Source organism: Natrix helvetica, assembly GCF_964273705.1.
Source record: "Natrix helvetica genome assembly, chromosome: Z".
NCBI classification, from domain to species: domain Eukaryota; kingdom Metazoa; phylum Chordata; class Lepidosauria; order Squamata; family Natricidae; genus Natrix; species Natrix helvetica.
The window spans coordinates 22,832,367-22,846,542 of NC_138554.1; the positions used below are offsets into that span (position 1 = coordinate 22,832,367).

General features: G+C 43.0%; 1 protein-coding gene across 1 annotated transcript in view; it reads right to left on the reverse strand.

The window, feature by feature from the left end:
- LOC309381929 (C-Jun-amino-terminal kinase-interacting protein 4-like) overlaps positions 1 to 14,176 on the reverse strand; it is a 46,042-nt gene that overhangs the window by 24,411 nt on the left and 7,455 nt on the right. The window contains exons 7-15 of the mRNA XM_081933260.1: positions 12,389 to 12,473; positions 9,756 to 9,862; positions 9,544 to 9,595; positions 9,211 to 9,363; positions 7,876 to 7,924; positions 7,482 to 7,612; positions 2,591 to 2,644; positions 2,023 to 2,172; positions 1,177 to 1,294 (exon numbers count right to left, since the gene is read on the reverse strand). Of these exons, the coding sequence (XP_081789386.1) occupies positions 1,177 to 1,294; positions 2,023 to 2,172; positions 2,591 to 2,644; positions 7,482 to 7,612; positions 7,876 to 7,924; positions 9,211 to 9,363; positions 9,544 to 9,595; positions 9,756 to 9,862; positions 12,389 to 12,473 (899 nt within the window). The remainder of the gene's footprint in view (positions 1 to 1,176; positions 1,295 to 2,022; positions 2,173 to 2,590; positions 2,645 to 7,481; positions 7,613 to 7,875; positions 7,925 to 9,210; positions 9,364 to 9,543; positions 9,596 to 9,755; positions 9,863 to 12,388; positions 12,474 to 14,176) is intronic.

Consider the following 14,176-nt stretch of genomic DNA (forward strand, 5'->3'; position numbering starts at 1 on the left):
CTCTCCACTGCCCATGTCAGGAGTGATAAAACACATAGAGGCAGTCCTCGATGCACAGCCATTCATTTAGTAACTGTTTGAAGTTACGATGGCAGTGAAAAAAGTGACTTACGACCATTTTCCAGAGTTATGACCATTGAAGCATCCCCATGGTCACATGACCAAAGTTCAGATGCTTGGCAACTAGCATGTATTTTTATGATGGTTGCACCTTTTGTGACCTTCTGACAAGCAAAGTCAATGGGAAAGTCAGATTCACTTAACAACTGTGTTACTAACTTAACAACTGCAATTGTGATCCACTTAACACAGCAAGAAGAGTCTTAAAATGGGACAAAATTCACGTAAACAAATGTCTTGCTTAACAATGGACATTTTGAGCTCAGTTGTGGTCGTAAATTGTACGTACTCTTCTCCCGAGCCTTTGGTGAGGGTGACAGAAGCTCTCTTTCATTTGGGTAGTTTGGGGTTTTTTGTTCCCATTTTATGCTGTCATTTTCACTATTTTTAATTCTTCAGTTTTATCACTGGTTGTTTTCTTAAAAAAAAAAAACAATGTGAAAATTATAACCCCCTCAGAGTTGATGGGTGGTGGGATGCATATACATTTAAATCATAGACAACTTGTGTCTGTTGGATGTTGGGTCATCCTTTCAGAGATATTTCCTTAACCAGATTCCTGAATATCTTTAGCAGTGACAGAACTTCTAATGTGCTGCCTACACTCAGATATGTATGTGTCTTAAAAATAGCCCATGTTAAACAATATAAGTATCAAACATCAGCAGAAGAAATGTTTTATGATATTTTGCATTATGTCATAAAGAGTTTTATAACAATGTTTATGACATAAAATGTTTTATAAAATTTGCCAGATTTCATTCCACAGGAGTCCTAGGTCCCAAATTTTGGGCACATTCTGTAAGTTATCCCATATGAAGTACCTTTGTTCAAAAACTGCTTCTTTATGATGGACCATTTTGCCTAATTAAAGGTTATGGGAACAAGAAATTTAGTACAATATTACATAGATAGATGATAACAATAATAACTTGTGTTTTGGTAGATAAGATCAAATTAAAAGCTAATTAATTCAAGAGAACTGGTATCTCAATATGGGACTTTTGCAGGGATCTCAAAGCATGTGATTCCGGTACACATACTAAAAATCCTCACCTGAAATGAAGCTGGCTGGCTCCACCCATGGATCTGTGCCCGTCCATGTTCCTGCCAGATGTGTGAGCGGATCTCACCATACAGCTCTCGTCGCTTCTGCTGTGGGGAGCCATCAGCCCTGTGTTAAATGGACGAACAATACAATCCATTACAAAGAAGATAAGCTTGTAGTATTCTGGGAGAAGGTACGTGCCTGCATAAAGACTCACAGCATCACTCCCAGTTAGAGTGAAAAAAAGATTTTTAGATTAAAGGAGAGAGGGAAAAATACAGGCAGTCCTTGACTTATGACCAAAATTGAGCCCAGAATCTTTCTTGCTAAGTGAAACATTCATTGTTAATTTTGCCCCATTTACAATATTTTGTGCCACAGTTGTTAAGTGAATCACTACAGTTGTCAAGCTAGTAACATAGTTGTTAAGTGAATCTGGCTTTCCCATTGATTTTGTTTGTCAGGAGATCACAAAAAGTGATCACTAAATCCTAGAACACTGCAACCATCAAAAAAAAAAAATGCCAGTAGCCAAGCATCCAAATTTTGATCACGTGACTATAGGGATACTGCAAGGGTCTTAAATGTGAAAAATGGTTATGTCACTGTTTTCAGTGCTGTTGTAGCTTTGAATGGTCACTAAATTCACTATTATAAGCCAAGAACTACATGTACTCCAAAGGAAAAATACACAACTTGCTGGGACTCCAGGAAAGCTGTGAACAAACAGGGCAAACAAAATTGAGCAGAGCAGGTTAGTGTTAAAAACACATCCAAACACACTTGCATTGTATTTCCCAAGAACTCCTGGTAGGAAAAATTAAGAACGTGGTTTTCTAGTCTTATAAACTTACTCAGAGGGTGAGATTGCTCGTGGCATGAATCTCAATGTGTTCCGTTCTGAATCCCTATGGCTGTTGCGGCTAGGCCGGGACCTCCCTGGTGGTAGAGGAGAAGCCACAGCACTCTCAGGAGCATCTGATGGGTTGAACAGGCGATCAAAACTGCCAAGATGGAGGGAAACCAATATGATTAGAGGAAAGAGAAGGGCAAGGGGTACATCCTAAAAAAAGAAGCAAAAAAATATGAAAGCTGGTTGCAATAGTTTCCTTCACGAAGGGCAGGAGACCTCAGTGACCTGAACGAACAAACAAACAGAAGCACAGAAACCATTTCCATGCAAAGTTTAGTTCCCTTTTCTATTCCTAGCAATAATAGCAGCTGGGGCTGCCCAGCTAGAAATCTTTATCTGCAGCTTCTGAAATATTACTTGTCCTCCCACGTAATTTGAGTCATCCAGAAGACGGAGAAATTGTCTTTGCTTTAAAAGAAAAAGAAAAGATGAAGCTCAGGCTGCTAAGCTGTGTTACCCGGTGCTGGACACTCGAAAACAGCTAGATTTCACTACTGCAGTAGACCTACATTTTCCAAAATGACGATTTCTTCATTTGAATCGCTTGTTCCTCCCGGGAAGCCCTAAGAAAAAAACAAATAATTATTGAGGGGCATCTGTCTCTGTGTATTGACGGTTTTCATTCATTCTCTCCCTCTGAAGAACCGCTAGAAAAAACGAAGAAAGTAACCATTTCATGCTCAGCCTAATTCTATTCTAATTGCTGCTTAAAACATAGAATGGCAGTTAGGAGTGATACTAATTGCAGACTAGAGCAGGGGTCTCCAACCTTGGTAACTTTAAGACTTGTGGACTTCAACTCCCAGAATTCCTTAGCCAGCTGGCTGAGGAATTCTGGGAACTGAAGTCCACAAGTCTTAAAGTTGCCAAGGATGGAGACCCCTGGACTAGAGATATGATGATTCAGAAAAATGCCTGGGAAAACCTGGTAGAACAGCCTCCCTCCTTCCTCTCGTGCCTTGATTAGTGACTTAAAAAAATACATCTGGAAAAATATCTTCTGTTAGAATAACTTGTCATTTATTTATATTTATTTAAATTACAGCCGTCCATCTTATGACCAACTCTGAGTGATGGAAGACCATTCTCTATTTCAGTTTGCAGTACAGGTGGTCTTATGTCAGACCCCCCAAAAGATGATTATGACCCAATTCTGAAGTCCCAATGCCCTCCCTCCTGTTGCCTTATGACTAAATTTGCGGCGCTCGGCAACCATCCTACATTTATGGCCGTTTGTAGCATCTCATGGTCATGCGACCGATTTACGATGTTTTTGCCCAAAACTGGTGTTTTATTTCCTGCTTCAGCAAAAATGTCCCATAGCAAACAATGAGTTTGCTTAATGATTGTGGCATTTGCTTTACATCTGCTGCATTCTCTTAACGACCGCTACAAAAAAAGGTTATAATCCAGTCACATGCTAATCTGCCTCATGACTGTCATGACAGAGGACCATAATGGGCAAGTTCCATTATGGTTGTAAATCAAGGACTACCTGTATATAGAAATTGTAGTGCTCAAGCATGAGAAAGAATAGAGAAGCTTGTATGAATCTGAACAAATTTTACTTGCCAAAATCAGAAATCTAATTAGAAAGATAAAAATAAAATTTTAGATTCAGCAAGAACAAAAATTGCTAATAGTAATATTAGTTCAAAAAATGAAACTGAAGATTCAATGTCTACAGACAAAATTTCTATGCAATGATTGTTAGTGTTTTTTTCTCTGTTTTCCTCAGCTCTTTCAGTGAAACTGTGAACAAACTGAAGCGTTTAGGGCCAATTATATAATTCTGTCATCTGTCTTCAGCTTTACTTTCAGCCAACTTGTCAAACTGACAAAAATAATTAATTATTTTGCTGCAGATGTAATCAGGTGAAAAATAAAGCTTTTTAAGTAAATTGGGTTAACAGATGTAATGATTACCTACATTACAGGGTTTTTTCCCCCATAAATGTCCTCCAAATTTTATAACTAAAGTGTACTCTTAAAACAAACCTTAATACAACTTCTGTCCTTTAGGCAGCAAAGTGAACTCAGATTGTGAAAGTGGGCTATAAAAATAAAATTGAAACGTATTTCAATTTTAAAGAAAGAAAAACATAGAAGGAAAAAGTTCCAATTACTGTTGCATTAGTAATAGGACTTGGAGAAAAAACACTCAATGTGACCAGAGAAGTTGCTAAGACTGGAATATAAACATCACCAATTTGTAATTCCCAAAGTAACTCATATTCTTAGCTGTAGCAGCTTAATCAGCCATGGAAAAGCGACTTCCTCTCGTCTTCTTCTCCCATCCTTGTCCCTGGGATGCTGTTCAATGGTGGGATTCAAATTTTTTTACTACCAGTTCTGTGGGTGTGGCTTGGTGGGTGTGGTGTCGCTTGGTGGGCGTGGCTTGGTGGGCATGGCAGGGGAAGGATACTGTAAAATCTCCATTTCCACCCGATCAGAGGGGTCTTGTGAGGCAGAGAATAATTGGGGGTGGGGCCAGTCAGAGGCAGTATTTACTGGTTCTGTGAACTACTCAAAATTTCCGCTACCAGTTCTCCAGAACTGGTCAGAACCTGCTGAATACCATGTCTGATGCTGTTATAACAAGCAAGAACAAAATCTTCAGACCAGAAGCGAGATCACTTTCCGGTCCCCGGAGGCGACGTATGTTGTCTTCCGCTGCTTGTCTCTCCGGTGGGCTCCTTTTAGGAGCACAGGGGGTCTTGGAGGGACCACCTGCCGTAGGGCGGCTTGCAGGAGCCCCCGGAAGCGGTGGCAGCCGTCGGGGGGTCTCCAGTCTCGCCCCAGGAGCCAGGGAGCGAAGGGGGGCGCATAGTGCAGCTGTCGGCTGCCTGTGCCTTCGCCGAATGGATTCCGGAAGGAAATAATCAATCAGAAGTTGCAGTAAAAGTGCTGGAGGTGAGAAGATTGCTCTAATCTCTTTTAACACCATTTAATTGATGAACAACAGCTTTTTGCAAGCTGTGGATTCAATCTATTTGAAATTGCAAGATTGGAGGGTTGTTTTTTTTACTCCCCTCGGCTAAAGCGGCATTTGGACTATCTCCCGATCTCAGAATGGAGGGAGAGAGTAAAACGTTGAATTACCCACTTGTACTATGAGAAAGATTTACATCACAATTGCAAGAAGTGATTCCTGAGCTGTTTTAAAAGCCTTATGGAAACTTTGGATGCTTTGTTCCCTGGTTCCCTGTGAAAGGGGGAGCCAAGATGGCCCACTTCCGTCTTCTTCTTCGCTCTTATAAATGAAACTAGCCTTTTGAAACTACCTTTGAAGGAATTTCTGGCTTTATATTACTATTACCTCCCGAAGGTCTCCTGGAGCCCCCCCCCCCCTGTTTTGTGGTCTTTCTGGATTTGGATTATTTGATTTTCTTCTTCTGGCTTGAAACTGTGACTAAGGATTAACATTCGCTTCTGGGCTTGTCTGCCTCCTCGGCATCACCCAGCTGCGCATTCCACAGACGCCATTTCTTTGGTATAAGACTTACACTTATCTCTGAACTTAACAAATGGGGCCTAGAAAACCACTGCCGGGTAAGGCAGCTTCCACACCCACTTCCTCTACATCCAGCCCAACGACCCAACAGACAAAAATTTCATCATTCTTACAACAAGAAGGGGCTGGAGAGAGTTCAAAGGACTTATCAGTTACCCAAATGTTCCAGGCTATTATGAAGGGACAAGAAGAACTGAAAAAAGAGCTGACAGATTTTAAAGTACAACTCAGAGACGTACAGCAGCAAACAACAGAAAATAAACAGAGGGTTGGTGTACTGGAGGAGGGCGTGGTTGGGTTGAGGGAGGAGGTGAAGGCAACTCAGAAGGGGAATAGAGAATTGGAAAACTTCATGATAAAGATGGAACTTGAAAGAATGTCCCTTTTTCTCAGATTCCAGAACCTACCCGAGACAGAAGATGAAAATCTTAAGGATACTATGTGTACAATCTTAGCAGAATACATTAAGAGAGATAAAGAACAGTTGTGGTGGGATATGGACCTGGTTTATAGAATCAATTCAGAATATGCCAGAACACATAATGTTCCAAGGGAAGTCCACGTTAAATTTCTTAGGAAGACCATGAGGGATGAGGTTTTGGGAGCCCAAAGAGGGGGACCACTAAGATATAAAGAAATTCTTACACAAATTCTGAAAAAAATAAGAGATAAGAGGAGGAAGTATTCCTCCTTAATCAAAGAAATTATATAATAAAGGAGTTTGGTTTAGATGGTTATTGCCAGAAGGAATGTTGATCTGGGAGGGAAACAGAATTAGAATCAATTCAGTTGTGGAGGCAGAGGCCTTCATGAAAAAACACAGTCCCCTCCTAGAGGACGAAACCATAAGAGGTAGTGAAAAAGGTGATAATAAACAAGATATGAGGGAGGGAGGGGCTGTGGCTCCGCCAGAGGACAGGGGGGAGGGAGCAATATTGAAAAGACTCAGGTCACAAAAATAAAGGTATTTGAAATATTATTGTAATTGTTGATATATTAGAAAGTGGTAAAAGAGATGATTGAACATATGGTTGATACAATGTATAACAAGATGCTTTTTCTCTTATCTTTTATCTTTTGTTTTCCTTTTTGTAAAAGTTGTGAGATTTGGAGAGATTTCTACTTTCAGCACGATGTAGCTGCCAAAAATTTTTTATGTATATCCACCTACCCTTCCCTATAAATGTTTAAAAACCAATAAAATTCTTTTTTAAAAAAATCTTCAGACCAGAAGCGAGGGATGAAAAATTCCCCACCCACCTCTGAATCATACCAAAGAGCTTGGTTAGGAAGCAACCCAAGTGTTTTAGAAAGAGCCATGGCTAGGTTAAGACAAGTTTTAAATCAAATGGAGGATTATTTCCCAAGTTCATCTGGAAGGGTTGGCAAAGACCATGACAGCAGGATACAGATAGTCCTCAACTTTTTACCATTCGTTTAGTGACTGTTTGAAATTACAAAAGCACTGAATAAAATGACGTATGACCATTTTTCACACTCATGATTGTTGTAGCATCTCCATGGTCATGTAATCAAAATTTGGACACTTGACAACTGGAATGTATTTATGATGGTTGCCGTGTCCCAGGGTCACCTTTTGTGACCTTCTGACAAGCAAAGTCAATGGAAAAGCCAGATTCTCTTAACAACCATGATACTAACTTAACAATTGCCGTGATTCACTTAACTGTGGCAAAAGGAGTCACAAAATGGAGCAAAACTCAACAACTATCTTGGTTAGCAACAGAAATTTGAAGCTCAATTGTGGTTATAAGTCAAGGACTATGTGTAGTCACAGATCTCTCTCTCTCTTTCTCTCTCTCTCTCTCTCTCTCCCCTCTCCCATCTCTCTCTCTCTCTCTCTCGTAATCTTGAATATGGCTCACCTCAGAAGCTCAGTCCGTCGAACTGCTTCCTGTAGCTCCATCAGCCTCTCTTTATACAAATTACGCTCCATCACGACGCGTGCCATCTCCGCGCGGGTGAACCTCTGAGTTCGGGGCAGCCCCGCTTCAGCCTGTGGAGGAAATGGCAAGCCTTGACTCAATAGCTCAGGTATTCATGGCCATTCAAAGTTCTGAATCCTCTTTCACCAGTAGCCCAGGCTTCCCAGCTTAGCATTCTCTAGATGTAGAGGTCCCCAGACTTTACCAGACAGATGTATTTGGGTGGAAACACACAACACAGCTGGAGGGCACTGGGTTGGTGTACACTCTTGCCTCTGTATCCCAGAGACTTCAACACCCCTGTCAGGTATGGATGAGGATCCTGAGTGGTTACCTCTCCTTCCTCGCTGGAGCGCCTTGATTCCTTAAATTCCTGCCGGATCCTGAAATCCAAAGTTTGCAAGAGAAAAATGAAAACATGTTTTGTTTTTTAAATCCATAGATGTTTAATATCCTAGAACTGAATCTGAAATCACATAACCAATTCAGTGCCCACATATGCATGCATTAATTTCTAATGAAGACATACTTGATGGTTAAAAAAAAGAATGAAAAGGCAGCCAACATAAACTTTGAAAGGCACACAATAGTCTATTCAAGTGTTTTGCAAACTTGACAACTCTAAGATATGTGGACTTTTAATTCCCAGAATTTTCAGAGTTGAAGTCTACACATCTTAAAAGTCCCAAGGATGAAAAGTTTGACAAAGCACTGGTCTTTATTTATTTTTACCACAGAAATTTCCTCAGCAATGACAATTGTACTTTCTCCCACCTCAACATATTTTAATTCCATATCTTAACATAATTATTTTGAAATAACATACAATACCCAGATATTTTACTTTCTTCTCAATCTTAAAACCTGTTTTAGCCATCAGTTCTAAAATAAAAGGGAATGTCTTTCTAGAATGATGTTCTAGACCCCTGATGACGAACCTATGGCATGCGTGCCACAGGTGGCACACAGTGTCTTCTCTGCGAGCATGCCAGCCGTCACCCCAGCTCAGCTCCACCACACGTGCCACACCTCCCACCAGCCAACTGGTCTCCAGGTCTCTGCCGCACATGCACGGGGCGCATTTGGGGGTCGTACATGTGCGGGGGTGGGACACATGCACGGGTGGTGGTGGTGCTCACATTGCATTTTGGGGGTGCACTCACTTTGGGCACTTGGCACCAAAAAGGTTCGCCATCACTGTTCTAGACAATATGTATTTTGACAACCGATGCACCATTTAAACAGTGGTAAAAAAATATATGCTAGTCCTAGTGTGCATGTAGCTCTAAGCCCCAAGTGCACCAGGCAAACAGCTGGTTCTAGTGTATTCCTTTGATGTGTATTCATCATTGTGTGAGTGCTTACTCTCCTATAATCCCTTCCTCTCCAATCCCTTTGGTCTGCAATTGGAGATGGGGAAAGAACAAAATTGATCAGAGGACTGAATAACAAGTAATGACTGTAGTGGTGCTCAAATAACTGAGCAATGCTGTGAAGATCATAAATGTGTGCCTTGGTTACAAAATTATTTTTTCGGCACCATCGTAATTTTGACTAGCTGCATGAGGCAGCCAGTAAGGGAGGTCTAGCTATACTTTGTTTGATCAAATCCAGTGTTCCTTTGTAGACAAAGAGGTGGGATAAATATGGGGGAGTGGCCAAAATTTACCGAAGAATTTCCAACTCAGCTTCTTTCAGCTGCATTTGGCTGCTACGCAGGTCAATCAATGATCTCTCATTCTCCATCCGTAAGGATTCACGCTCTTCGCTGAGCTCCTCCACACGGTTAATAAGATGGCGGCGGGCTGTATCCAGAGCGATTCTGGAGGTGGGATGGCCAAGGACATAAAGATTTTAAAGCCAAGCTTCAAAATCAAGAAGGACATGACTCTAAAGCCAACTAAAACATGAACAGTTTTACGGATAGTGGGTTCAAGTCTATGTTTAACAAGGTTTCTGGCTTTCATTAATTTGAGATGACAAACTAGATCCTTGGTCTTACCGTGCTTCTTGAAGCCGAGTGTTTTCTGCTATCAAGGTTTCTAAGGCATCCCCTACAAAAACAGTAGGCATGGACATCAGTTGACATGCATGCAAATCAGAATGTCCCACTGCACGAAAGCTACAGGGTTCTTTGGGAACGACAATCAAGCTAGGAATCCTGAATTCTAAATCCCAGTGGGAGGGAAATGGAGAAAGAAACATTATATTTACCCTGCAAATCAGCACCATCATCCATATCAGTGAGGAGGTCTGGGCTGAGGCCTGAAACTTCAGCGAAAAGGGAGACCATGTTGCGCTCGAGGGTGGTATTCAAAGGGCTGAGAGACAGACAGACAGACAAATAGACAAGAGTCCCCACCCACCTCCATCCTGCCAATAAGACACAGCCATGTCTGACACTACACTAAATAGAAATCAGTGAAGGGGCAAGGGATGATGTCTATGTTGAGGGAGGTCCCTGGAGAAGAACTTGGACTCAGTTGCCATCAGTTTGTTACTTCTCTGTCTATCCCAGTGATGGCGAACCTATGGCACGCGTGGCACAAGTGGCACACGGAGCCATTTGTCAGGGGACGCAAGGCGCTGCCCTGTCAGTTGGCCAGCGCACATGCGCGCGCTGGCCAGCTGAGTTCAACCTTTTTTAAAGCCATTTTCACCCTGCAAACAGCCTCCCTGCAACCCTGGACGCCTTCCAGAGGCATCAGGGAAGCCTCCGGACAGTCCCTGAAGCCTTCGGAGCACTCAAAACAATCCTCCGAGCAAACTGGAAGTGACTTCCGGTTTGCTCGGAGGATCCTTTTGAGCGCTCCGAAGGCTTCAGGGACTGTCTGGAGGCTTCCCTGATGCCTCTGGAGGGCGTCCAGGGGGGGGGGGGAGGAGGCTGTTTTCGCCCTCCCCAGGCTCCTATAAAGCCTCTGGAGCCTGGGGATGGCGAAAAAAGCATGTAAAAATGGGGGGGGGGGGGGAGCGCCTGTAGTGTGCATGTGTACTAGGGGTCGTGCATTGCATTATGGGTGTGGCATGCCCGCAGATGACCCCCCTGCACTCCCCCCACTTATGGCACGCGAGCCAAAAAAGGTTCGCCATCGCTGGTCTATCCCATGCATGAGGTAGGGATAACCTTGAGGAACAGAAGGAAGAGCCACAATCAAAATAAAGGTCAGATAAAAACAGAATCTAGAACCAAAACTGTAACCTGAGAAAGCAAGCACATTGAGACTTGCAAGGATGTTATCAGTCCTCCTAAGATTATCAAATTTGGAAACCAAAGACACGCAAGTTAATACTACTTTTAATAAGGTTACAGTAACAGAGCCCTGCAAGTCTCAAACACACACACAAACACCTTATCTTAATGAGAACTAGGGAGGGTCATGTCTGAGACACTTTCTCAAATTACATATCTGTCCTAGTCTCAAATTTCTTTTATCTGGCCGTCATTTTGGTGTAAAAATTCCTCCTGCTCCTCAACGTTGTACCCTTTTCCCATTACATCAGTGTTTCTCAACCTTGGTGACTTTAAGTCCTGTGGACTTCAACTCCCAGAATTCCCTAGCCAGCTGGCTGGGGGATTCTGGGAGTTGAAGTCCACAGGACTTAAAGTCACCCAGGTTGAGAAACACTGCATTACATCCAAGACTGCAATGGTTTCAAAACAGCAGCTGCAGAAGACATGTGTGAAAGGAGAAAAGCTACCTGTCTGGCCATCAAACTCAATGGTACATGATCCTCCAAAACAGAAATTGGGATGCCTAGAAGAGCTAACTGTCCATTGAACGATAGCATCAGAAGGATGAAGAGATCAGAAAGGGAAGATAATTGGTGATGAGATTAAGATCATGCTGAGATAAAGATGGCAGGAAAGAAAGACCTAGGTCCGAGTTGGCGAACCTATGGCATGCATGCCACAGGTGGCACACGAAGCCATTTGTCAGGGCACGCGAGGCGTTGCCCTGTCAGCTGGCCAGCATGCATGAGCGCGCTCATGCATGCTGGCCAGCTGACTTCAGCCTCTTTTTGAGGCCATTTTTCACCCTCCCCAGGCTCCAGAGGCTTTATAGGAGCCTGAGGAGGGCGAAAACAGCCTCCCCCTGCCCCCCTGGAAGTCCTCCGGAGGCTTCAGGAGGTTCCCTGAAGCCTCCGGAGTGCAAAAAAACGGCCCTATGGGCAAACCAGAAATTCGGGAATGGACTTCCGGTTTGCTCGTAGGGCAGATTTTAGCCCTCCGGAGCCTTCAGGGACCTTCAGGAGGCTTCCCTGAAAGCTGTGGAGGACAAAAAACGGCCATACAGACAAACTGGAAGTGACTTCCAGTTTGCCGGTAAGGTCGCTTTTTTTTCCCCCAGAGCCTTCAGGGAAGCCTCCTGAAGGTCCCCGAAGGCTGAAACCGGCCCTATGAGAAAGTTCTGTTCCTGAACTTCCGGTTTTCCCATAAGGGCGTTTTTTTGCGCTCCGGAGGCTTCAGAGAAGCTCCTGAAGCCTCCGGAGGGCCTCTGGGGGGGACGGGGACGCAGTTTTTGCCCTCCCCAGGCTCCTATAAAGCCTCTGGAGCCTGGGGATGGTGAAAAAAGCATGCAAAAAATGAGGGGGAGCGCTATTCATGCGTGCATGCACGCTGGGGATCACACATTGCATTATGGGTGTGGCATGCCCGTGTGCAACCCCCCTGCACTCCCCCCCCCTTTTGGCACGCGAGCCAAAAAAGGTTCGCCATCACTGACCTAGGTGTTTTTGTTTTTTTTAATTCCACTGGAGAAGTATGACTAGTGTGGTGTATATTAATTATAGTGGTCCAACTTGTGCTTTCCACGTATAAGTATAATTAATGAATACATTTTCCTTACCTGTTTTGCATTTGGGGGTCAGATTTGAGTTCTGGAGTAGAGCTTAAAAGTTCATCCAAATCAAAGCCAGGTTGACTAGGAGAAGCTGATGAGAAAAGAAAGGGAAAATCACAAATATGTTATTATTCTTGATTCTTATTATCTCTCTTGCCCAGGTTTTTAGGGCAGAGTCCAAATCTTGGCAACTTTAAGATGTGTGGACTTCAACTCCCACAATTCCCCAGCGAGAATGAATTCCTAGATTTACTTTTAAGTAAGGATCTGTACAGGTAATCCTCAACCTACAATCTTTCGTTTAGTGACTGTTCGAAATTACAATGGCACTGAAAAAGTGACTTATGAGCGTTTTCACATTTATGACCATTGAATATCCCCATGGTCACGTGATTAAAATTCAGATGCTTGGTAACTGGTGCATATTTATGACAGTTGCAGTATCTTGGGATCAAGGGACCTTCTTACAAAGTCAGTGAGAAAGCCAGATTCACTTTACAACTGTGTTACTAACTTAACAACTGCAGTGATTCACTTAACAACTGTGGCAAGAAAGGTTGTAAAAAAGGGCAAAACAGACTTAACAACTGCCTCGCTTAGCTATGGATATTTTTGGCTCAACTATTATGGTAAGTTGAGAACTACCTGTAAAAATATTCCGTCCAGCCCTCTTGCTTTCATTTGTATGAGCCTTTAGCCAGAGAGAGTTTCGGCAGGCATCCCACAATGGTTTCTAACCTAAACTTACACAGCCCACTCTATCACTTCAGAACTCTATTACTCACACTGCAAGCAATTCAAAGCTGGTCTGTGTGAGACTTCCAATAGCAATAGCACTGAGACTTATATATCGCTTCACAGTGCTTTACGGCCCTCTCTAAGCGGTTTAGAGTCAGCATATTGCCCCCAACAATCTGGATCCTCATTTTATCGACCTCAGAAGGATGGAAGGCTACTGCTCAGAATTGAACTCCTGGAGTGAGCAATGAGATAGCCTGCAATACTGCATTCTAACTACTGCACCACCACAGCTCTTTGTTAAAGTCAGTGGAGCATAGAAAAAGCCGTAACTTCAGTTTTTGGCTGTTGTCAGAGCACAGGTGGAGAAGGACCTCTCTCAAGGCCCACTGAGAGATACTGCCAAGCAAATAAGAGCACAGTGTTATAGACGGGGGATCAGCAACTTAAACTCAAAGACGCACATCTAGCTTGTGACTTTGGCAATCAATTAGTTCAGGAAATTTACCTGCCCCTTCCTTGCAGTTTGCTATTTGGGGGAAGGAGAAAAGAGAATACCAGAAAGAGAAAGCAGTGGGGGGGGGGAGGGAAGGAGGAAGAAGAGGGTCAGAAAAAGAAAAAAAAGTGATATTTGTATTTATTCATTCATTCATTATCTTGCCTTTTATTGTTTTTATGAATAACTCAGGGTGCTGAACATACCTAATTTTTCTTTCTCCTCCTATTCCCCCCACAGACACACACACACACAAACAACAAGATGAATTGGACTGAGAGAAAGACTGGTCCAGCCAGCTTTCATCTTAAAGCAGGACTAGAACTCACCGTCTCCTGGTTTCTAGCCTAGTGCCTAGATCAAATTGGCTCTTGGTGTTACGGCTGACAGAGTTTCAGCTCTCATTATTGTCTGAGCCTCCAGCAGACGATTCCTGAGCGAAAGTAATTACCATCAGGAAAAAAATGTTGGCCCCAGTATGCCCAGAAATCCACAAATCCATGATGTAGGATTAAAAGCATTTAGGCAAGAAACTAGAAAACCATGAATTTTTAGTCCTG